General features: G+C 51.2%; 1 protein-coding gene across 1 annotated transcript in view; it reads right to left on the bottom strand.

Moving 5' to 3' along the window:
- Positions 1-26467, bottom strand: part of LOC142186786 (phosphatidylinositol 4,5-bisphosphate 3-kinase catalytic subunit delta isoform-like) — a 62696-nt gene extending 36229 nt beyond the window's left edge. The window contains exons 1-5 of the mRNA XM_075261365.1: positions 26411-26467; positions 23500-23550; positions 17566-17733; positions 17353-17474; positions 17130-17273 (exon numbers count right to left, since the gene is read on the bottom strand). Coding sequence (XP_075117466.1) covers positions 17130-17273; positions 17353-17474; positions 17566-17733; positions 23500-23550; positions 26411-26467 — 542 coding nt within the window. The remainder of the gene's footprint in view (positions 1-17129; positions 17274-17352; positions 17475-17565; positions 17734-23499; positions 23551-26410) is intronic.
- Positions 26468-26709: the final 242 nt, after the last annotated feature.

The raw sequence follows: 26709 nt of genomic DNA, 5'->3' as shown, positions 1-26709 counted from the left end.
TACAGCCCTATAAGGTCCCGTCAGTACAGAGTCTCCAGGACTCTGTGTATCATGTATGTCCTCCAGCACCCGGCTCAGGCTCCATAGGGATTCTCCTACATACAGTCCTATAAGGTCCCGTCAGTACAGAGTCTCCAGGACCCCATGTATGATGTATGTCCTCCAGCACACGGCTCAGGCTCCATAGGGATTCTCCTACATACAGCTCTATAAGGTCCTGTCAGTACAGAGTCTCCAGGACTCCATGTATCATGTATGTCCTCCAGCACACGGCTCAGGCACACTCCATAGGGATTCTCCTACATACAGCCCTATAAGGTCCCGTCAGTACAGAGTCTCCAGGACCCCATGTATCATGTATGTCCTCCTGTACACGGCTCAGGCTCCATAGGGATTCTCCTACATACAGCTCTATAAGGTCCTGTCAGTACAGAGTCTCCAGGACTCCATTTATCATGTATGTCCTCCAGCACACGGCTCAGGCTCCATAGGGATTCTCCTACATACAGCCCTATAAGGTCCCGTCAGTACAGAGTCTCCAGGACTCCATGTATCATGTATGTCCTCCAGCACACGGCTCAGGCTCCATAGGGATTCTCCTACATACAGCCCTATAAGGTCCCGTAAGTACAGAGTCTCCAGGACTCTGTGTATCATGTATGTCCTCCAGCACACGGCTCAGGCTCCATAGGGATTCTCCTACATACAGTCCTATAAGGTCCCATCAGTACAGAGTCTCCAGGACTCCATGTATCATGTATGTCCTCCAGCACACGGCTCAGGCTCCATAGGGATTCTCCTACATACAGCTCTATAAGGTCCCGTCAGAACAGAGTCTCCAGGACTCCATGTATCATGTATGTCCTCCAGCACACGGCTCAGGCTCCATAGGGATTCTCCTACATACAGTCCTATAAGGTCCCGTCAGTACAGAGTCTCCAGGACTCCATGTATCATGTATGTCCTCCAGCACACGGCTCAGGCTCCATAGGGATTCTCCTACATACAGCCCTATACGGTCCCGTCAGTACAGAGTCTCCAGGACTCCATGTATCATGTATGTCCTCCTGTACACGGCTCAGGCTCCATAGGGATTCTCCTACATACAGCCCTATAAGGTCCCGTAAGTACAGAGTCTCCAGGACTCCATGTATCATGTATGTCCTCCAGCACACGGCTCAGGCTCCATAGGGATTCTCCTACATACAGTCCTATAAGGTCCCGTCAGTACAGAGTCTCCAGGACTCCATTTATCATGTATGTCCTCCAGCACACGGCTCAGGTTCCATAGGGATTCTCCTACATACAGTCCTATAAGGTCCCGTAAGTACAGAGTCTCCAGGACTCCATGTATCATGTATGTCCTCCAGCACACGGCTCAGGCACACTCCATAGGGATTCTCCTACATACAGCCCTATACGGTCCCGTCAGTACAGAGTCTCCAGGACCCCATGTATCATGTATGTCCTCCTGTACACGGCTCAGGCTCCATAGGGATTCTCCTACATACAGCTCTATAAGGTCCTGTCAGTACAGAGTCTCCAGGACTCCATTTATCATGTATGTCCTCCAGCACACGGCTCAGGCTCCATAGGGATTCTCCTACATACAGCCCTATAAGGTCCCGTCAGTACAGAGTCTCCAGGACTCCGTGTATCATATATATCCTCCAGCACACGGCTCAGGCTCCATAGGGATTCTCCTACATACAGCCCTATAAGGTCCCGTCAGTACAGAGTCTCCAGGACTCCATGTATCATGTATGTCCTCCAGCACACGGCTCAGGCTCCATAGGGATTCTCCTACATACAGCCCTATAAGGTCCCGTCAGTACAGAGTCTCCAGGACTCCGTGTATCATATATATCCTCCAGCACACGGCTCAGGCTCCATAGGGATTCTCCTACATACAGCCCTATAAGGTCCCGTCAGTACAGAGTCTCCAGGACTCCATGTATCATGTATGTCCTCCAGCACACGGCTCAGGCTCCATAGGGATTCTCCTACATACAGCCCTATAAGGTCCCGTAAGTACAGAGTCTCCAGGACTCTGTGTATCATGTATGTCCTCCAGCACACGGCTCAGGCTCCATAGGGATTCTCCTACATACAGTCCTATAAGGTCCCGTCAGTACAGAGTCTCCAGGACTCCATGTATCATGTATGTCCTCCAGCACACGGCTCAGGCTCCATAGGGATTCTCCTACATACAGCTCTATAAGGTCCCGTCAGTACAGAGTCTCCAGGACTCCGTGTATCATGTATGTCCTCCTGTACACGGCTCAGGCTCCATAGGGATTCTCCTACATACAGCCCTATAAGGTCCCGTCAGTACAGAGTCTCCAGGACTCCGTGTATCATGTATGTCCTCCAGCACACGGCTCAGGCTCCATAGGGATTCTCCTACATACAGCCCTATAAGGTCCCGTCAGTACAGAGTCTCCAGGACTCCATGTATCATGTATGTCCTCCAGCACACGGCTCAGGCTCCATAGGGATTCTCCTACATACAGTCCTATAAGGTCCCGTCAGTACAGAGTCTCCAGGACTCCATGTATCATGTATGTCCTCCAGCACACGGCTCAGGCTCCATAGGGATTCTCCTACATACAGCCCTATACGGTCCCGTCAGTACAGAGTCTCCAGGACTCCATGTATCATGTATGTCCTCCTGTACACGGCTCAGGCTCCATAGGGATTCTCCTACATACAGCCCTATAAGGTCCCGTAAGTACAGAGTCTCCAGGACTCCATGTATCATGTATGTCCTCCAGCACACGGCTCAGGCTCCATAGGGATTCTCCTACATACAGCCCTATACGGTCCCGTCAGTACAGAGTCTCCAGGACTCCATGTATCATGTATGTCCTCCAGCACACGGCTCAGGCTCCATAGGGATTCTCCTACATACAGCTCTATAAGGTCCCGTCAGTACAGAGTCTCCAGGACTCCATGTATTATGTATGTCCTCCAGCACACGGCTCAGGCTCCATAGGGATTCTCCTACATACAGTCCTATAAGGTCCCGTCAGTACAGAGTCTCCAGGACCCCATGTATCATGTATGTCCTCCTGTACACGGCTCAGGCTCCATAGGGATTCTCCTACATACAGCCCTATAAGGTCCCGTCAGTACAGAGTCTCCAGGACTCCGTGTATCATATATGTCCTCCTGTACACGGCTCAGGCTCCATAGGGATTCTCCTACATACAGCCCTATAAGGTCCCGTCAGTACAGAGTCTCCAGGACTCCATGTATCATGTATGTCCTACAGCACACGGCTCAGGCTCCATAGGGATTCTCCTACATACAGTCCTATAAGGTCCCGTCAGTACAGAGTCTCCAGGACTCCATGTATCATGTATGTCCTCCAGCACACGGCTCAGGCTCCATAGGGATTCTCCTACATACAGCTCTATAAGGTCCTGTCAGTACAGAGTCTCCAGGACTCCATGTATCATGTATGTCCTCCAGCACACGGCTCAGGCTCCATAGGGATTCTCCTACATACAGTCCTATAAGGTCCCGTCAGTACAGAGTCTCCAGGACTCCATGTATCATGTATGTCCTCCAGCACACGGCTCAGGCTCCATAGGGATTCTCCTACATACAGCCCTATAAGGTCCCGTAAGTACAGAGTATCCAGGACTCTGTGTATCATGTATGTCCTCCAGCACACGGCTCAGGCTCCATAGGGATTCTCCTACATACAGCCCTATAAGGTCCCGTCAGTACAGAGTCTCCAGGACTGCATGTATCATGTATGTCCTCCAGCACACGGCTCAGGCTCCATAGGGATTCTCCTACATACAGCCCTATAAGGTCCCGTCAGTACAGAGTCTCCAGGACTCCATGTATCATGTATGTCCTCCAGCACACGGCTCAGGCTCCATAGGGATTCTCCTACATACAGCCCTATAAGGTCCCGTCAGTACAGAGTCTCCAGGACTCCATGTATCATGTATGTCCTCCAGCACACGGCTCAGGCTCCATAGGGATTCTCCTACATACAGTCCTATAAGGTCCCGTCAGTACAGAGTCTCCAGGACTCCATGTATCATGTATGTCCTCCAGCACACGGCTCAGGCTCCATAGGGATTCTCCTACATACAGCCCTATAAGGTCCCGTCAGTACAGAGTCTCCAAGACTCCATGTATCATGTATGTCCTCCAGCACACGGCTCAGGCACCATAGGGATTCTCCTACATACAGCTCTATAAGGTCCCGTCAGTACAGAGTCTCCAGGACTCCGTGTATCATGTATGTCCTCCAGCACACGGCTCAGGCTCCATAGGGATTCTCCTACATACAGCCCTATAAGGTCCCGTAAGTACAGAGTCTCCAGGACTCCATGTATCATGTATGTCCTCCAGCACACGGCTCAGGCTCCATAGGGATTCTCCTACATACAGCCCTATAAGGTCCTGTCAGTACAGAGTCTCCAGGACTCCATGTATCATGTATGTCCTCCAGCACACGGCTCAGGCTCCATAGGGATTCTCCTACATACAGCCCTATAAGGTCCCGTCAGTACAGAGTCTCCAAGACTCCATGTATCATGTATGTCCTCCAGCACACGGCTCAGGCTCCATAGGGATTCTCCTACATACAGCCCTATAAGGTCCCGTCAGTACAGAGTCTCCAAGACTCCATGTATCATGTATGTCCTCCAGCACACGGCTCAGGCTCCATAGGGATTCTCCTACATACAGCCCTATAAGGTCCGTCAGTACAGAGTCTCCAGGACTCCATGTATCATGTATGTCCTCCAGCACACGGCTCAGGCTCCATAGGGATTCTCCTACATACAGCCCTATAAGGTCCCGTCAGTACAGAGTCTCCAGGACTCCATGTATCATGTATGTCCTCCTGTACACGGCTCAGGCTCCATAGGGATTCTCCTTCATACAGCCCTATAAGGTCCCGTCAGTACAGAGTCTCCAGGTCTCCATGTATGTCCTCCAGCACACGGCTCAGGCTCCATAGGGATTCTCCTACATACAGTCCTATAAGGTCCCGTCAGTACAGAGTCTCCAGGACTCCGTGTATCATGTATGTCCTCCTGTACACGGCTCAGGCTCCATAGGGATTCTCCTACATACAGTCCTATAAGGTCCCGTCAGTACAGAGTCTCCAGGACTCCATGTATCATGTATGTCCTCCAGCACACGGCTCAGGCTCCATAGGGATTCTCCTACATACAGCCCTATAAGGTCCCGTAAGTACAGAGTCTCCAGGACTCTGTGTATCATGTATGTCCTCCAGCACACGGCTCAGGCTCCATAGGGATTCTCCTACATACAGTCCTATAAGGTCCCGTCAGTACAGAGTCTCCAGGACTCCATGTATCATGTATGTCCTCCAGCACACGGCTCAGGCTCCATAGGGATTCTCCTACATACAGCTCTATAAGGTCCCGTCAGAACAGAGTTTCCAGGACTCCATGTATCATGTATGTCCTCCAGCAGACGGCTCAGGCTCCATAGGGATTCTCCTACATACAGCCCTATAAGGTCCCGTCAGTACAGAGTCTCCAGGACTCCATGTATCATGTATGTCCTCCAGCACACGGCTCAGGCTCCATAGGGATTCTCCTACATACAGTCCTATAAGGTCCCGTCAGTACAGAGTCTCCAGGACTCCGTGTATCATGTATGTCCTCCTGTACACGGCTCAGGCTCCATAGGGATTCTCCTACATACAGTCCTATAAGGTCCCGTCAGTACAGAGTCTCCAGGACTCCATGTATCATGTATGTCCTCCAGCACACAGCTCAGGCTCCATAGGGATTCTCCTACATACAGTCCTATAAGGTCCCGTCAGTACAGAGTCTCCAGGACTCCGTGTATCATGTATGTCCTCCAGCACACGGCTCAGGCTCCATAGGGATTCTCCTACATACAGCCCTATAAGGTCCCGTCAGTACAGAGTCTCCAGGACTCCATGTATCATGTATGTCCTCCTGTACACGGCTCAGGCTCCATAGGGATTCTCCTACATACAGTCCTATAAGGTCCCGTCAGTACAGAGTCTCCAGGACTCCATGTATCATGTATGTCCTCCAGCACACGGCTCAGGCTCCATAGGGATTCTCCTACATACAGCCCTATAAGGTCCCGTAAGTACAGAGTATCCAGGACTCTGTGTATCATGTATGTCCTCCAGCACACGGCTCAGGCTCCATAGGGATTCTCCTACATACAGCCCTATAAGGTCCGTCAGTACAGAGTCTCCAGGACTCCATGTATCATGTATGACCTCCAGCACACGGCTCAGGCTCCATAGGGATTCTCCTACATACAGTCCTATAAGGTCCCGTCAGTACAGAGTCTCCAGGACTCCATGTATCATGTATGTCCTCCAGCACACGGCTCAGGCTCCATAGGGATTCTCCTACATACAGCTCTATAAGGTCCCGTCAGAACAGAGTTTCCAGGACTCCATGTATCATGTATGTCCTCCAGCACACGGCTCAGGCTCCATAGGGATTCTCCTACATACAGCCCTATAAGGTCCCGTCAGTACAGAGTCTCCAGGACTCCATGTATCATGTATGTCCTCCAGCACACGGCTCAGGCTCCATAGGGATTCTCCTACATACAGTCCTATAAGGTCCCGTCAGTACAGAGTCTCCAGGACTCCATGTATCATGTATGTCCTCCAGCACACGGCTCAGGCTCCATAGGGATTCTCCTACATACAGCCCTATACGGTCCCGTCAGTACAGAGTCTCCAGGACTCCATGTATCATGTATGTCCTCCTGTACACGGCTCAGGCTCCATAGGGATTCTCCTACATACAGCCCTATAAGGTCCCGTCAGTACAGAGTCTCCAGGACTCTGTGTATCATGTATGTCCTCCAGCACACGGCTCAGGCTCCATAGGGATTCTCCTACATACAGCCCTATACGGTCCCGTCAGTACAGAGTCTCCAGGACTCCATGTATCATGTATGTCCTCCAGCACACGGCTCAGGCTCCATAGGGATTCTCCTACATACAGCTCTATAAGGTCCCGTCAGTACAGAGTCTCCAGGACTCCATGTATCATGTATGTCCTCCAGCACACGGCTCAGGCTCCATAGGGATTCTCCTACATACAGTCCTATAAGGTCCCGTCAGTACAGAGTCTCCAGGACCCCATGTATCATGTATGTCCTCCTGTACACAGCTCAGGCTCCATAGGGATTCTCCTACATACAGCCCTATAAGGTCCCGTCAGTACAGAGTCTCCAGGACTCCGTGTATCATATATGTCCTCCTGTACACGGCTCAGGCTCCATAGGGATTCTCCTACATACAGCCCTATAAGGTCCGGTCAGTACAGAGTCTCCAGGACTCCATGTATCATGTATGTCCTACAGCACACGGCTCAGGCTCCATAGGGATTCTCCTACATACAGTCCTATAAGGTCCCGTCAGTACAGAGTCTCCAGGACTCCATGTATCATGTATGTCCTCCAGCACACGGCTCAGGCTCCATAGGGATTCTCCTACATACAGCTCTATAAGGTCCTGTCAGTACAGAGTCTCCAGGACTCCATGTATCATGTATGTCCTCCAGCACACGGCTCAGGCTCCATAGGGATTCTCCTACATACAGCCCTATAAGGTCCCGTAAGTACAGAGTATCCAGGACTCTGTGTATCATGTATGTCCTCCAGCACACGGCTCAGGCTCCATAGGGATTCTCCTACATACAGCCCTATAAGGTCCCGTCAGTACAGAGTCTCCAGGACTCCATGTATCATGTATGTCCTCCAGCACACGGCTCAGGCTCCATAGGGATTCTCCTACATACAGCCCTATAAGGTCCCGTCAGTACAGAGTCTCCAGGACTCCATGTATCATGTATGTCCTCCAGCACACGGCTCAGGCTCCATAGGGATTCTCCTACATACAGTCCTATAAGGTCCCGTCAGTACAGAGTCTCCAGGACTCCATGTATCATGTATGTCCTCCAGCACACGGCTCAGGCTCCATAGGGATTCTCCTACATACAGCCCTATAAGGTCCCGTCAGTACAGAGTCTCCAAGACTCCATGTATCATGTATGTCCTCCAGCACACGGCTCAGGCTCCATAGGGATTCTCCTACATACAGCTCTATAAGGTCCCGTCAGTACAGAGTCTCCAGGACTCTGTGTATCATGTATGTCCTCCAGCACACGGCTCAGGCTCCATAGGGATTCTCCTACATACAGCCCTATAAGGTCCCGTAAGTACAGAGTCTCCAGGACTCCATGTATCATGTATGTCCTCCAGCACACGGCTCAGGCTCCATAGGGATTCTCCTACATACAGCCCTATAAGGTCCTGTCAGTACAGAGTCTCCAGGACTCCATGTATCATGTATGTCCTCCAGCACACGGCTCAGGCTCCATAGGGATTCTCCTACATACAGTCCTATAAGGTCCCGTCAGTACAGAGTCTCCAGGACTCCGTGTATCATGTATGTCCTCCTGTACACGGCTCAGGCTCCATAGGGATTCTCCTACATACAGTCCTATAAGGTCCCGTCAGTACAGAGTCTCCAGGACTCCATGTATCATGTATGTCCTCCAGCACACGGCTCAGGCTACATAGGGATTCTCCTACATACAGCCCTATAAGGTCCCGTCAGTACAGAGTCTCCAGGACTCTGTGTATCATGTATGTCCTCCAGCACACGGCTCAGGCTCCATAGAGATTCTCCTACATACAGCCCTATAAGGTCCCGTCAGTACAGAGTCTCCAAGACTCCATGTATCATGTATGTCCTCCAGCACACGGCTCAGGCTCCATAGGGATTCTCCTACATACAGCCCTATAAGGTCCCGTCAGTACAGAGTCTCCAAGACTCCATGTATCATGTATGTCCTCCAGCACACGGCTCAGGCTCCATAGGGATTCTCCTACATACAGCCCTATAATGTCCCGTCAGTACAGAGTCTCCAGGACTCCATGTATCATGTATGTCCTCCTGTACACGGCTCAGGCTCCATAGGGATTCTCCTACATACAGCCCTATAAGGTCCCGTCAGTACAGAGTCTCCAGGTCTCCATGTATGTCCTCCAGCACACGGCTCAGGCTCCATAGGGATTCTCCTACATACAGTCCTATAAGGTCCCGTCAGTACAGAGTCTCCAGGACTCCGTGTATCATGTATGTCCTCCTGTACACGGCTCAGGCTCCATAGGGATTCTCCTACATACAGTCCTATAAGGTCCCGTCAGTACAGAGTCTCCAGGACTCCATGTATCATGTATGTCCTCCAGCACACGGCTCAGGCTCCATAGGGATTCTCCTACATACAGCCCTATAAGGTCCCGTAAGTACAGAGTCTCCAGGACTCTGTGTATCATGTATGTCCTCCAGCACACGGCTCAGGCTCCATAGGGATTCTCCTACATACAGCCCTATAAGGTCCTGTCAGTACAGAGTCTCCAGGACTCCATGTATCATGTATGTCCTCCAGCACACGGCTCAGGCTAACTCCATAGGGATTCTCCTACATACAGCCCTATAAGGTCCCGTCAGTACAGAGTCTCCAGGACTCCATGTATCATGTATGTCCTCCTGTACACGGCTCAGGCTCACTCCATAGGGATTCTCCTACATACAGCCCTATAAGGTCCCGTCAGTACAGAGTCTCCAGGACTCCATGTATCATGTATGTCCTCCTGTACACGGCTCAGGCTCCATAGGGATTCTCCTACATACAGCCCTATAAGGTCCCGTCAGTACAGAGTCTCCAGGACTCCATGTATCATGTATGTCCTCCAGCACACGGCTCAGGCTCCATAGGGATTCTCCTACATACAGCCCTATAAGGTCCGTCAGTACAGAGTCTCCAGGACTCCATGTATCATGTATGTCCTCCAGCACACGGCTCAGGCTCCATAGGGATTCTCCTACATACAGCTCTATAAGGTCCTGTCAGTACAGAGTCTCCAGGACTCCATGTATCATGTATGTCCTCCAGCACACGGCTCAGGCTCCATAGGGATTCTCCTACATACAGTCCTATAAGGTCCCGTCAGTACAGAGTCTCCAGGACTCCATGTATCATGTATGTCCTCCAGCACACGGCTCAGGCTCCATAGGGATTCTCCTACATACAGCCCTATAAGGTCCCGTAAGTACAGAGTATCCAGGACTCTGTGTATCATGTATGTCCTCCAGCACACGGCTCAGGCTCCATAGGGATTCTCCTACATACAGCCCTATAAGGTCCCGTCAGTACAGAGTCTCCAGGACTGCATGTATCATGTATGTCCTCCAGCACACGGCTCAGGCTCCATAGGGATTCTCCTACATACAGCCCTATAAGGTCCCGTCAGTACAGAGTCTCCAGGACTCCATGTATCATGTATGTCCTCCAGCACACGGCTCAGGCTCCATAGGGATTCTCCTACATACAGCCCTATAAGGTCCCGTCAGTACAGAGTCTCCAGGACTCCATGTATCATGTATGTCCTCCAGCACACGGCTCAGGCTCCATAGGGATTCTCCTACATACAGTCCTATAAGGTCCCGTCAGTACAGAGTCTCCAGGACTCCATGTATCATGTATGTCCTCCAGCACACGGCTCAGGCTCCATAGGGATTCTCCTACATACAGCTCTATAAGGTCCCGTCAGTACAGAGTCTCCAGGTCTCCATGTATCATGTATGTCCTCCAGCACACGGCTCAGGCTCCATAGGGATTCTCCTACATACAGCTCTATAAGGTCCCGTCAGTACAGAGTCTCCAGGACCCCATGTATCATGTATGTCCTACAGCACACGGCTCAGGCTCCATAGCGATTCTCCTACATACAGCCCTATAAGGTCCCGTCAGTACAGAGTCTCCAAGACTCCATGTATCATGTATGTCCTCCAGCACACGGCTCAGGCTCCATAGGGATTCTCCTACATACAGCTCTATAAGGTCCCGTCAGTACAGAGTCTCCAGGACTCCATGTATCATGTATGTCCTCCAGCACACGGCTCAGGCTCCATAGGGATTCTCCTACATACAGCCCTATAAGGTCCCGTAAGTACAGAGTCTCCAGGACTCCATGTATCATGTATGTCCTCCAGCACACGGCTCAGGCTCCATAGGGATTCTCCTACATACAGCTCTATAAGGTCCTGTCAGTACAGAGTCTCCAGGACTCCATGTATCATGTATGTCCTCCTGTACACGGCTCAGGCTCCATAGGGATTCTCCTACATACAGCCCTATAAGGTCCTGTCAGTACAGAGTCTCCAGGACTCCATGTATCATGTATGTCCTCCAGCACACGGCTCAGGCTCCATAGGGATTCTCCTACATACAGCCCTATAAGGTCCCGTCAGTACAGAGTCTCCAGGACTCTGTGTATCATGTATGTCCTCCAGCACACGGCTCAGGCTCCATAGGGATTCTCCTACATACAGTCCTATAAGGTCCCGTCAGTACAGAGTCTCCAGGACTCCATGTATCATGTATGTCCTCCAGCACACGGCTCAGGCTCCATAGGGATTCTCCTACATACAGCCCTATAAGGTCCCGTCAGTACAGAGTCTCCAAGACTCCATGTATCATGTATATCCTCCAGCACACGGCTCAGGCTCCATAGGGATTCTCCTACATACAGCCCTATAATGTCCCGTCAGTACAGAGTCTCCAGGACTCCATGTATCATGTATGTCCTCCTGTACACGGCTCAGGCTCCATAGGGATTCTCCTACATACAGCCCTATAAGGTCCCGTCAGTACAGAGTCTCCAGGTCTCCATGTATGTCCTCCAGCACACGGCTCAGGCTCCATAGGGATTCTCCTACATACAGTCCTATAAGGTCCCGTCAGTACAGAGTCTCCAGGACACCGTGTATCATGTATGTCCTCCTGTACACGGCTCAGGCTCCATAGGGATTCTCCTACATACAGTCCTATAAGGTCCCGTCAGTACAGAGTCTCCAGGACTCCATGTATCATGTATGTCCTCCAGCACACGGCTCAGGCTCCATAGGGATTCTCCTACATACAGCCCTATAAGGTCCCGTCAGTACAGAGTCTCCAAGACTCCATGTATCATGTATGTCCTCCAGCACACGGCTCAGGCTCCATAGGGATTCTCCTACATACAGCCCTATAAGGTCCCGTAAGTACAGAGTCTCCAGGACTCTGTGTATCATGTATGTCCTCCAGCACACGGCTCAGGCTCCATAGGGATTCTCCTACATACAGCCCTATAAGGTCCTGTCAGTACAGAGTCTCCAGGACTCCATGTATCATGTATGTCCTCCAGCACACGGCTCAGGCTAACTCCATAGGGATTCTCCTACATACAGCCCTATAAGGTCCCGTCAGTACAGAGTCTCCAGGACTCCATGTATCATGTATGTCCTCCTGTACACGGCTCAGGCTCACTCCATAGGGATTCTCCTACATACAGCCCTATAAGGTCCCGTCAGTACAGAGTCTCCAGGACCCCATGTATCATGTATGTCCTCCAGCACACGGCTCAGGCTCCATAGGGATTCTCCTACATACAGCCCTATAAGGTCCCGTCAGTACAGAGTCTCCAGGACTCCATGTATCATGTATGTCCTCCTGTACACGGCTCAGGCTCCATAGGGATTCTCCTACATACAGCCCTATAAGGTCCCGTCAGTACAGAGTCTCCAGGACTCCATGTATCATGTATGTCCTCCAGCACACGGCTCAGGCTCCATAGGGATTCTCCTACATACAGCCCTATAAGGTCCGTCAGTACAGAGTCTCCAGGACTCCATGTATCATGTATGTCCTCCAGCACACGGCTCAGGCTCCATAGGGATTCTCCTACATACAGCCCTATAAGGTCCCGTCAGTACAGAGTCTCCAGGACTCCATGTATCATGTATGTCCTCCTGTACACGGCTCAGGCTCCATAGGGATTCTCCTACATACAGCCCTATAAGGTCCCGTTAGTACAGAGTCTCCAGGACTCCATGTATCATGTATGTCCTCCAGCACACGGCTCAGGCTCCATAGGGATTCTCCTACATACAGCCCTATAAGGTCCCGTAAGTACAGAGTCTCCAGGACTCCGTGTATCATGTATGTCCTCCAGCACACGGCTCAGGCTCACTCCATAGGGATTCTCCTACATACAGCCCTATAAGGTCCCATAAGTACAGAGTCTCCAGGACTCCATGTATCATGTATGTCCTCCTGTACACGGCTCAGGCTCACTCCATAGGGATTCTCCTACATACAGCCCTATAAGGTCCCGTCAGTACAGAGTCTCCAGGACTCTGTGTATCATGTATGTCCTCCAGCACACGGCTCAGGCTCCATAGGGATTCTCCTACATACAGCCCTATAAGGTCACATCAGTACAGAGTCTCCAGGACTCCATGTATCATGTATGTCCTCCAGCACACGGCTCAGGCTCCATAGGGATTCTCCTACATACAGCTCTATAAGGTCCCGTCAGTACAGAGTCTCCAGGACTCCATGTATCATGTATGTCCTCCTGTACACGGCTCAGGCTCCATAGGGATTCTCCTACATACAGTCCTATAAGGTCCCGTCAGTACAGAGTCTCCAGGACTCCATGTATCATGTATGTCCTCCAGCACACGGCTCAGGCTCCATAGGGATTCTCCTACATACAGCCCTATAAGGTCCCGTCAGTACAGAGTCTCCAGGACTCCGTGTATCATGTATGTCCTCCTGTACACGGCTCAGGCTCCATAGGGATTCTCCTACATACAGCCCTATAAGGTCCTGTCAGTACAGAGTCTCCAGGACTCCATGTATCATGTATGTCCTCCAGCACACGGCTCAGGCTAACTCCATAGGGATTCTCCTACATACAGCCCTATAAGGTCCCGTCAGTACAGAGTCTCCAGGACTCCATGTATCATGTATGTCCTCCTGTACACGGCTCAGGCTCACTCCATAGGGATTCTCCTACATACAGCCCTATAAGGTCCCGTCAGTACAGAGTCTCCAGGACCCCATGTATCATGTATGTCCTCCAGCACACGGCTCAGGCTCCATAGGGATTCTCCTACATACAGCCCTATAAGGTCCCGTCAGTACAGAGTCTCCAGGACTCCATGTATCATGTATGTCCTCCTGTACACGGCTCAGGCTCCATAGGGATTCTCCTACATACAGCCCTATAAGGTCCCGTCAGTACAGAGTCTCCAGGACTCCATGTATCATGTATGTCCTCCAGCACACGGCTCAGGCTCCATAGGGATTCTCCTACATACAGCCCTATAAGGTCCGTCAGTACAGAGTCTCCAGGACTCCATGTATCATGTATGTCCTCCAGCACACGGCTCAGGCTCCATAGGGATTCTCCTACATACAGCCCTATAAGGTCCCGTCAGTACAGAGTCTCCAGGACTCCATGTATCATGTATGTCCTCCTGTACACGGCTCAGGCTCCATAGGGATTCTCCTACATACAGCCCTATAAGGTCCCGTTAGTACAGAGTCTCCAGGACTCCATGTATCATGTATGTCCTCCAGCACACGGCTCAGGCTCCATAGGGATTCTCCTACATACAGCCCTATAAGGTCCCGTAAGTACAGAGTCTCCAGGACTCCGTGTATCATGTATGTCCTCCAGCACACGGCTCAGGCTCACTCCATAGGGATTCTCCTACATACAGCCCTATAAGGTCCCATAAGTACAGAGTCTCCAGGACTCCATGTATCATGTATGTCCTCCTGTACACGGCTCAGGCTCACTCCATAGGGATTCTCCTACATACAGCCCTATAAGGTCCCGTCAGTACAGAGTCTCCAGGACTCTGTGTATCATGTATGTCCTCCAGCACACGGCTCAGGCTCCATAGGGATTCTCCTACATACAGCCCTATAAGGTCACATCAGTACAGAGTCTCCAGGACTCCATGTATCATGTATGTCCTCCAGCACACGGCTCAGGCTCCATAGGGATTCTCCTACATACAGCTCTATAAGGTCCCGTCAGTACAGAGTCTCCAGGACTCCGTGTATCATGTATGTCCTCCTGTACACGGCTCAGGCTCCATAGGGATTCTCCTACATACAGCCCTATACGGTCCCGTCAGTACAGAGTCTCCAGGACTCCGTGTATCATGTATGTCCTCCAGCACACGGCTCAGGCTCCATAGGGATTCTCTTACATACAGCCCTATAAGGTCCCGTAAGTACAGAGTCTCCAGGACTCCATGTATCATGTATGTCCTCCTGTACACGGCTCAGGCTCCATAGGGATTCTCCTACATACAACCCTATAAGGTCCCGTCAGTACAGAGTCTCCAGGACTCCGTGTATCATGTATGTCCTCCAGCACACGGCTCAGGCTCCATAGGGATTCTCCTACATACAGCCCTATAAGGTCCTGTCAGTACAGAATCTCCAGGACTCCGTTTATCATGTATGTCCTCCAGCACACGGCTCAGGCTCCATAGGGATTCTCCTACATACAGCTCTATAAGGTCCTGTCAGTACAGAGTCTACAGGACTCCATGTATCATGTATGTCCTCCAGCACACGGCTCAGGCTCCATAGGGATTCTCCTACATACAGCCCTATAAGGTCCGGTCAGTACAGAGTCTCCAGGACTCCGTGTATCATATATGTCCTCCTGTACACGGCTCAGGCTCCATAGGGATTCTCCTACATACAGCCCTATAAGGTCCCGTCAGTACAGAGTCTCCAGGACTCCATGTATCATGTATGTCCTCCGGCACACGGCTCAGGCTACATAGGGATTCTCCTACATACAGCCCTATAAGGTCCCGTCAGTACAGAGTCTCCAGGACTCCATGTATCATGTATGTCCTACAGCACACGGCTCAGGCTCCATAGCGATTCTCCTACATACAGCCCTATAAGGTCCTGTCAGTACAGAGTCTCTAGGACTCCGTGTATCACGTATGTCCTCTAGCACACGGCTCTGGCTCCATAGGGATTCTCCTACATACAGCCCTATAAGGTCCGTCAGTACAGAGTCTCCAGGACTCCATGTATGTCCTCCTGTACACGGCTCAGGCTCCATAGGGATTCTCCTACATACAGCCCTATAAGGTCCCGTCAGTACAGAGTCTCCAGGACTCCATGTATCATGTATGTCCTCCTGTACACGGCTCAGGCTCCATAGGGATTCTCCTACATACAGCCCTATAAGGTCCCTTCAGTACAGAGTCTCCAGGACTCCATGTATCATGTATGTCCTCCAGCACACGGCTCAGGCTCCAAAGGGATTCTCCTACATACAGCCCTATAAGGTCCGTCAGTACAGAGTCTCCAGGACTCCATGTATCATGTATGTCCTCCTGTACACGGCTCAGGCTCCATAGGGATTCTCCTACATACAGCCCTATAAGGTCCGGTCAGTACAGAGTCTCCAGGACTCCATGTATCACGTATGTCCTCCAGCACACGGCTCAGGCTCCATAGGGATTCTCCTACATACAGCCCTATAAGGTCCCGTCAGTACAGAGTCTCCAGGACTCCATATATCATGTATGTCCTACAGCACACGGCTCAGGCTCCATAGGGATTCTCCTACATACAGTCCTATAAGGTCCCGTCAGTACAGAGTCTCCAGGACTCCATGTATCATGTATGTCCTCCAGCACACGGCTCAGGCTCCATAGGTCCGGTCAGTACAGAGTCTCCAGGTCTCCATGTATGTCCTCCAGCACACGGCTCAGGCTCCATAGGGATTCTCCTACATACAGCCCTATAAGGTCCCGTCAGTACAAAGTCTCCAGGACTCCATGTATCATGTATGTCCTCCTGTACACGGCTCAGGCTCCATAGGGATTCTCCTACATACAACCCTATAAGGTCCGGTTAGTACAAAGTCTCCAGGACTCCATGTATCATGTATGTCCTCCAGCACACGACTCAGGCTCCATAGGGATTCTCCTACATACAGCCCTATAAGGTCCGGTCAGTACAGAGTCTCCAGGACTCCATGTATCATGTATGTCCTCCAGCACACGGCTCAGGCTCCATAGGTCCGGTCAGTACAGAGTCTCCAGGTCTCACGGTCACATGGCTTCTCGCCTCCTAACCCAATTTTCTTTTCGCCATGCCCCATTCCTCATTTTTGCTCGTCCTTCTCAGGACATGAGGATTCAACCTTAAGTGAAAGCGACAATTTGTGTCATGAAGAAATACCGCAAGAGCCAGAAGAGCTGCTGTCCGATCCTGCGGCTGGTCAGGGCCCTCTCCAGGAGGAACTTGCTGAGGTTGTTGTAGATGTAAGGCTTGGTCTTCAGCACTTGTACAAATGGTAAGAGGAAACTGCTCAAGTGTTCATTCCTGCAGAGAAGGAGCCATGATGAGAAGATGCGACCACGAGACGGAGCTCCGGATTCTGAGTGAGGTGCGCAGTACTTACGGTAACCCCCTCAGACATCGCACCACAAACATTTCCACGTAAGGATCAGGAAAGCGGCTACTGAGCAACTCCAGGACGGAGGACATGGAAATATCGGGCCAGGACATCAGCAAGAAAATCATCTGTTAGGGATTAAGGAAGGCGAAAGCTTTAGGCGTGCCCTCGCTCCTCGCCGGGAGGGATCTCCGCTCGCCAAGACTCCCCCGCCATCACCTGCGCCACATCCACATGACAACTCCACCTGGTGAGGAGAAGAAGCCTGGCCAGGTTTTCTGGATAACGTCTTCGGATTTCATGGCGGAATTTCCATATTAGTTCCCGATCACATTCGCGATATTCTGTCTGCGGCTTCTGATTCATCTTCTCCTCGAACTCCTGCTGCTGAGGAGAGAGAAGAACGCAAGAGCTCAGGCCGAAGGCGACGAGACTCCGACATCGCGAGAACCGGAAACCAGCGTGACGAGGAGAAGTCAGAATGTGCAAGAAGGGATAAAGATCAGAGCGGACCGAAGTATACACTCACATCACAGCGGACTCACCCCGGGGATACACCGACATACTACACATCAGAGCGGACTCACCCCAAGGATACACTCACATACTACACATCAGAGCGGACTCACCCCAAGGATACACTCACATACTACACATCAGAGCGGACTCACCCCAAGGATACACTCACATACTACACATCAGAGCGGACACACCCCGGGGATACACTCACATACTACACATCAGAGCGGACTCACCCCAAGGATACACTCACATACTACACATCAGAGCGGACTCACCCCAAGGATACACTCACATACTACACATCAGAGCGGACTCACCCCAAGGATACACTCACATACTACACATCAGAGCGGACTCACCCCGGGGATACACCGACATACTACACATCAGAGCGGACTCACCCCAAGGATACACCGTCATACTACACATCAGAGCGGACTCACCCCAAGGATACACCGTCATACTACACATCAGAGCGGACTCACTCCAAGGATACACCGTCATACTACACATCAGAGCGGACTCACTCCAAGGATACACTCACATACTACACATCAGAGCGGACTCACCCCAAGGATACACTCACATACTACACGTCAGAGCGGACTCACCCCGGGGATACACCGACATACTACACATCAGAGCGGACACACCCCGGGGATACACTCACATACTACACATCAGAGCGGACTCACCCCAAGGATACACTCACATACTACACATCAGAGCGGACTCACCCCAAGGATACACTCACATACTACACATCAGAGCGGACTCACCCCAAGGATACACTCACATACTACACGTCAGAGCGGACTCACCCCGGGGATACACCGACATACTACACATCAGAGCGGACTCACCCCAAGGATACACCGTCATACTACACATCAGAGCGGACTCACCCCAAGGATACACCGTCATACTACACATCAGAGCGGACTCACTCCAAGGATACACTCACATACTACACATCAGAGCGGACTCACCCCAAGGATACACTCACATACTACACATCACAGCGGACTCACCCCAAGGATACACTCACATACTACACATCAGAGCGGACTCACCCCAAGGATACACTCACATACTACACATCAGAGCGGACTCACCCCAAGGATACACCGACATGCTACACATCAGAGCGCACTCACCCCAAGGTTACACCGTCATACTACACATCACAGCGGACTCACCCCAAGGATACACTCACATACTACACATCAGAGCGGACTCACCCCAAGGATACACCGTCATACTACACATCAGAGCGGACTCACCCCAAGGATACACCGTCATACTACACATCAGAGCGGACTCACCCCAAGGATACACTCACATACTACACATCAGAGCGGACTCACCCCAAGGATACACTCACATACTACACATCAGAGCGGACTCACCCCAAGGATACACCGACATGCTACACATCAGAGCGGACTCACCCCGGGGATACACCGACATACTACACATCAGAGCGGACTCACCCCGGGGATACACCGACATACTACACATCAGAGCGGACTCACCCCAAGGATACACCGTCATACTACACATCACAGCGGACTCACCCCAAGGATACACCGACATGCTACACATCAGAGCGGACTCACCCCAAGGATACACCGTCATACTACACATCACAGCGGACTCACCCCAAGGATACACCGACATGCTACACATCAGAGCGCACTCACCCCAAGGATACACCGTCATACTACACATCAGAGCGGACTCACCCCGGGGATACACCGACATACTACACATCAGAGCGGACTCACCCCAAGGATACACCGTCATACTACACATCACAGCGGACTCACCCCAAGGATACACCGACATGCTACACATCAGAGCGCACTCACCCCAAGGATACACCGTCATACTACACATCAGAGCGGACTCACCCCGGGGATACACCGACATACTACACATCAGAGAGGACTCACCCCAAGGATACACTCACATACTACACATCAGAGCGGACTCACCCCAAGGATACACCGACATGCTACACATCAGAGCGCACTCACCCCAAGGATACACTCACATACTACACGTCAGAGCGGACTCACCCCGGGGATACACCGTCATACTACACATCAGAGCGGACTCACCCCAAGGATACACCGTCATACTACACATCACAGCGGACTCACCCCAAGGATACACTCACATACTACACATCAGAGCGGACTCACCCCAAGGATACACCGTCATACTACACATCAGAGCGGACTCACCCCAAGGATACACCGTCATACTACACATCAGAGCGGACTCACTCCAAGGATACACTCACATACTACACATCAGAGCGGACTCACCCCAAGGATACACTCACATACTACACATCAGAGCGGACTCACCCCAAGGATACACTCACATACTACACATCAGAGCGGACTCACCCCGGGGATACACCGTCATACTACACATCAGAGCGGACTCACCCCAAGGATACACCGACATGCTACACATCAGAGCGCACTCACCCCAAGGATACACCGTCATACTACACATCACAGCGGACTCACCCCAAGGATACACTCACATACTACACATCAGAGCGGACTCACCCCAAGGATACACCGTCATACTACACATCACAGCGGACTCACCCCAAGGATACACCGACATGCTACACATCAGAGCGCACTCACCCCAAGGATACACCGTCATACTACACATCACAGCGGACTCACCCCAAGGATACACTCACATACTACACATCAGAGCGGACTCACCCCAAGGATACACTTACATACTACACATCAGAGCGGACTCACTCCAAGGATACACTCACATACTACACGTCAGAGCGGACTCACCCCGGGGATACACCGACATACTACACATCAGAGCGGACTCACCCCAAGTATACACTCACATACTACAAATCAGAGCGGACTCACCCCAAGTATACACTCACATACTACACATCAGAGCGGACTCACCCCAAGGATACACTCACATACTACACGTCAGAGCGGACTCACCCCGGGGATACACCGACATACTACACATCAGAGCGGACTCACCCCAAGGATACACCGTCATACTACACATCAGAGCGGACTCACTCCAAGGATACACTCACATACTACACATCAGAGCGGACTCACTCCAAGGATACACTCACATACTACACATCAGAGCGGACTCACCCCAAGGATACACTCACATACTACACATCAGAGCGGACTCACCCCAAGGATACACCGTCATACTACACATCACAGCGGACTCACCCCAAGGATACACCGACATGCTACACATCAGAGCGCACTCACCCCAAGGATACACCGTCATACTACACATCAGAGCGGACACACCCCGGGGATACACTCACATACTACACATCAGAGCGGACTCACCCCAAGGATACACTCACATACTACACATCAGAGCGGACTCACCCCAAGGATACACTCACATACTACACGTCAGAGCGGACTCACCCCGGGGATACACCGACATACTACACATCAGAGCGGACTCACCCCAAGGATACACCGTCATACTACACATCAGAGCGGACTCACCCCAAGGATACACCGTCATACTACACATCAGAGCGGACTCACTCCAAGGATACACTCACATACTACACATCAGAGCGCACTCACCCCAAGGATACACCGTCATACTACACATCAGAGCGGACTCACCCCAAGGATACACCGTCATACTACACATCAGAGCGGACTCACCCCAAGGATACACCGTCATACTACACATCACAGCGGACTCACCCCAAGGATACACCGACATGCTACACATCAGAGCGCACTCACCCCAAGGATACACCGTCATACTACACATCACAGCGGACTCACCCCAAGGATACACTCACATACTACACATCAGAGCGGACTCACCCCAAGGATACACTTACATACTACACATCAGAGCGGACTCACCCCGGGGATACACCGACATACTACACATCAGAGCGGACTCACCCCAAGTATACACTCACATACTACAAATCAGAGCGGACTCACCCCAAGTATACACTCACATACTACACATCAGAGCGGACTCACCCCAAGGATACACTCACATACTACACGTCAGAGCGGACTCACTCCGGGGATACACCGACATACTACACATCAGAGCGGACTCACCCCAAGTATACACTCACATACTACAAATCAGAGCGGACTCACCCCAAGTATACACTCACATACTACACATCAGAGCGGACTCACCCCAAGGATACACTCACATACTACACATCAGAGCGGACTCACCCCAAGGATACACTCACATACTACACGTCAGAGCGGACTCACCCCGGGGATACACCGACATACTACACATCAGAGCGGACTCACCCCAAGGATACACCGTCATACTACACATCAGAGCGGACTCACCCCAAGGATATACCGTCATACTACACATCAGAGCGGACTCACTCCAAGGATACACTCACATACTACACATCAGAGCGGACTCACCCCAAGGATACACCGTCATACTACACATCACAGCGGACTCACCCCAAGGATACACCGACATGCTACACATCAGAGCGCACTCACCCCAAGGATACACCGTCATACTACACATCACAGCGGACTCACCCCAAGGATACACTCACATACTACACATCAGAGCGGACTCACCCCAAGGATACACTTACATACTACACATCAGAGCGGACTCACTCCAAGGATACACTCACATACTACACGTCAGAGCGGACTCACCCCGGGGATACACCGACATACTACACATCAGAGCGGACTCACCCCAAGTATACACTCACATACTACACATCAGAGCGGACTCACCCCAAGGATACACTCACATACTACACGTCAGAGCGGACTCACCCCGGGGATACACCGACATACTACACATCAGAGCGGACTCACCCCAAGGATACACCGTCATACTACACATCAGAGCGGACTCACTCCAAGGATACACTCACATACTACACATCAGAGCGGACTCACCCCAAGGATACACTCACATACTACACGTCAGAGCGGACTCACTCCAAGGATACACTCACATACTACACATCAGAGCGGACTCACCCCAAGGATACACTCACATACTACACATCAGAGCGGACTCACCCCAAGGATACACTCACATACTACACATCAGAGCGGACTCACTCCAAGGATACACCGTCATACTACACATCAGAGCGGACTCACCCCAAGGATACACTCACATACTACACATCAGAGCGGACTCACCCCAAGGATACACTCACATGCTACACATCAGAGCGGACACACCCCAAGGATACACTCACATACTACACATCAGAGCGCACTCACCCCAAGGATACACTCACATACTACACATCAGAGCGGACTCACTCCAAGGATACACTCACATACTACACATCAGAGCGGACTCACCCCAAGGATACACCGTCATACTACACATCAGAGCGGACTCACCCCAAGGATACACTCACATACTACACATCAGAGCGGACTCACCCCAAGGATACACTCACATACTACACATCAGAGCGCACTCACCCCAAGGATACACTCACATACTACACATCAGAGCGGACTCACCCCAAGGATACACTCACATACTACACATCAGAGTGGACTTGTCAGTAAGCTGACATGTTATTACCTCTTCAGGGGTCACAATGACGACTGTGTTGCGTCCACCCAACTCTGTTATCTGAAAGACAAAAACCGCACAACCCTCACTGACTGCGCCATCCTTGTGTCCGTCGTGTCCTCAGGTAGGCGCCACCCATACTTTGCCTGTAGTCACTGACTGAGAATCTTCACTACATCATTTCAGGTCCTACCATGTGATGGCGCTCATACCGCTGCGGCCCTGCACCCGTATCAATGACATGTCAGATATAACATACTAGATCCTGCCTGGCAGCGCCATCCTCAGGTAACGACGGACTGCTAAGGAATTCACATTCAGACAATAAGTTACGACAAGCTATGTAAAGTGAATTATTTGGCTTCTCCTAAGGACGCTGAGGACTGGCTATCCCTCCGACCTGGATCTCCACGACGCTGACCCTGTTTCCTACTGGACTAGGCACATGGCCCTGCGTGTTGTTGGAGATATTGGCGTGTGTGTTTTGTACCCTTTGGATTATATTTACCAGGTGGACGTTCCGCTGTTTTGTTCGGCTCAGGTGCCCTATGTGCTTACATTGTTATGGTTTTGTATTTTTGGCTCTGCTACGTGTTTGCATTTAGCTTCATTGCGCTATTTTTCTTGAGAGAGCGCCGAGGACTCCATCGGTATTGGGGGCGCGTTCTCCCCTGTTGTTGTAGGTATGTCCAGTATTCTGGGACTGTTTTCTGCACCTCTTGAGGGTGTATTGTTACGTTATGTTTCTGATCCGCTGCGCTCTGTCTTGTCCCTGTGCCCTGATATTGGTATTGGGTGCGTTCTCCCCTGTTGTTGTAGGTATGTCCAGTATTCTGGGACTGTTTTCTGCACCTCTTGAGGGTGTATCGTTACGTTATGTTTCTGATCCGCTGCGCTCTGTCTTGTCCCTGTGCCCTGATATTGGGTGCGTTCTCCCCTGTTGTTGTAGGTATGTCCAGTATTCTGGGACTGTTCTCTGCACCTCTTGAGGGTGTATCGTTACGTTATGTTTCTGATCCGCTGCGCTCTGTCTTGTCCCTGTGCCCTGATATTGGGTGCGTTCTCCCCTGTTGTTGTAGGTATGTCCAGTATTCTGGGACTGTTCTCTGCACCTCTTGAGGGTGTATTGTTACGTTATGTTTCTGATCCGCTGCGCTCTGTCTTGTCCCTGTGCCCTGATATTGGGTGCGTTCTCCCCTGTTGTTGTAGGTATGTCCAGTATTCTGGGACTGTTTTCTGCACCTCTTGAGGGTGTATCGTTACGTTATGTTTCTGATCCGCTGCGCTCTGTCTTGTCCCTGTGCCCTGATATTGGTAGCGTTCTCCCCTGTTGTTGTAGGTATGTCCAGTATTCTGGGACTGTTCTCTGCACCTCTTGAGGGTGTATCGTTACGTTATGTTTCTGATCCGCTGCGCTCTGTCTTGTCCCTGTGCCCTGATATTGGTATTGGGTGCGTTCTCCCCTGTTGTTGTAGGTATGTCCAGTATTCTGGGACTGTTTTCTGCACCTCTTGAGGGTGTATCGTTACGTTATGTTTCTGATCCGCTGCGCTCTGTCTTGTCCCTGTGCCCTGATATTGGTATTGGGTGCGTTCTCCCCTGTTGTTGTAGGTATGTCCAGTATTCTGGGACTGTTCTCTGCACCTCTTGAGGGTGTATCGTTACGTTATGTTTCTGATCCGCTGCGCTCTGTCTTGTCCCTGTGCCCTGATATTGGTATTGGGTGCGTTCTCCCGTTGTTGTAGGTATGTCCAGTATTCTGGGACTGTTTTCTGCACCTCTTGAGGGTGTATCGTTACGTTATGTTTCTGATCCGCTGCGCTCTGTCTTGTCCCTGTGCCCTGATATTGGTATTGGGTGCGTTCTCCCCTGTTGTTGTAGGTATGTCCAGTATTCTGGGACTGTTCTCTGCACCTCTTGAGGGTGTATTGTTACGTTATGTTTCTGTTTTTATCTGGCTTCTGATCCGCCGCGCGCTGTCTTGTCCCCGTGCCCTGATGTCTCTGACCTGTACTTATTGCATTATAGATTGTCATGGCGTCACTTAATGTCCTGTCCGGGAATGTACGGGGTATGGGCAGTCTGCGTAAACGCTCCACCATTGTCTCCCAGCTTAGACGAATCAATCCTCATATTGTGTGTCTCCAGGAGACCCCTTTAGTGTCTGACAACGCTAGGTGGCTGCAGAAAAGTCTATTTTGGTGCATCGTAGTCTTAAGTGGGAGCTGGGTGTGGTGGAGAGAGATCCTGAGGGCCGGTATGTGTATGTTCAGGCATGGATCGACTCGACTTTGTATCTGATGCTAGGTGTCTATTTGCCCCCTGCGTCCGGCCTTTCCGTGCTTCAAACAGCGGCCCAGTTTGTGTCTAGATTTCCTGGTGCGGTAGTGCTTTGCCTGGGAGACTTTAATAAAGTCATGAATAATGCTCCGGACCGGTTTCATGCTGGTTCGGACCCTCCGCCATGTTCTCGTCACACTTCCATGGTCCAGGAGCTGGGTTGGCAGGACTTGTGGAGGATACTGTCCCCCGACTCTCTAGTCTTCTCCTGTCATTCCGCCCATAGGCACGCCCTGTCCTGTATAGATTATGCCTTTGGCAATGTGAAAGCATGTTCTATCTTACACTCAGCATCCTACTTGCCCAGGGCGGTCTCGGACCACTCTCCTTTGTTAGTTACGCTGAACCATGGCGATACTTTTAGGACGCGCCGGAGCAGTCGCATACACCCCTTCTGGCTCAAATTGTTCTTACCTAATGATAGGATTCCCAACCAACTACAAGTGTTTCTGGAGATTAACCCCCCGGCCACCCCCCATCCCTTCTGTGGGAGACCAGAGGTTGTATTAAGACTTCCATTTCTTTTATCAAAAGGGAATCTTCCCACCTGGAGACTACTCTAGCTACCCAGTGTACCTACCTGGAGGTGGCCTATGTTGCCAACCCGACTGACGAGACGAGATCCCAATGGCTGCATGCGGGTAGACAGTATCTGCACGCTCTACATGATAAAGCTCATGGGTCCCTGTTTTTTAATAAGCAGAGATTTTATGAACTGGGCAATCAATCGAGCAGTTTACTAGCCCACCTGGTGCACCAGAATACGGCCTCCCCTGCTATCCTTCGTGTGCGCTCAGCCACGGGCGACACGGTATCCCATAGCCATGATATCCGTATAGATTTCACCAGTATTACAGTGAGCTTTATTGCTCCAAACTC

This window comes from Leptodactylus fuscus, unplaced genomic scaffold (genome assembly GCF_031893055.1).
Source record: "Leptodactylus fuscus isolate aLepFus1 unplaced genomic scaffold, aLepFus1.hap2 HAP2_SCAFFOLD_118, whole genome shotgun sequence".
In the NCBI taxonomy this organism is placed as follows: domain Eukaryota; kingdom Metazoa; phylum Chordata; class Amphibia; order Anura; family Leptodactylidae; genus Leptodactylus; species Leptodactylus fuscus.
Note: the sequence above shows the minus strand (reverse complement) of the source record. Positions and strands in the feature narration are given on the sequence as shown.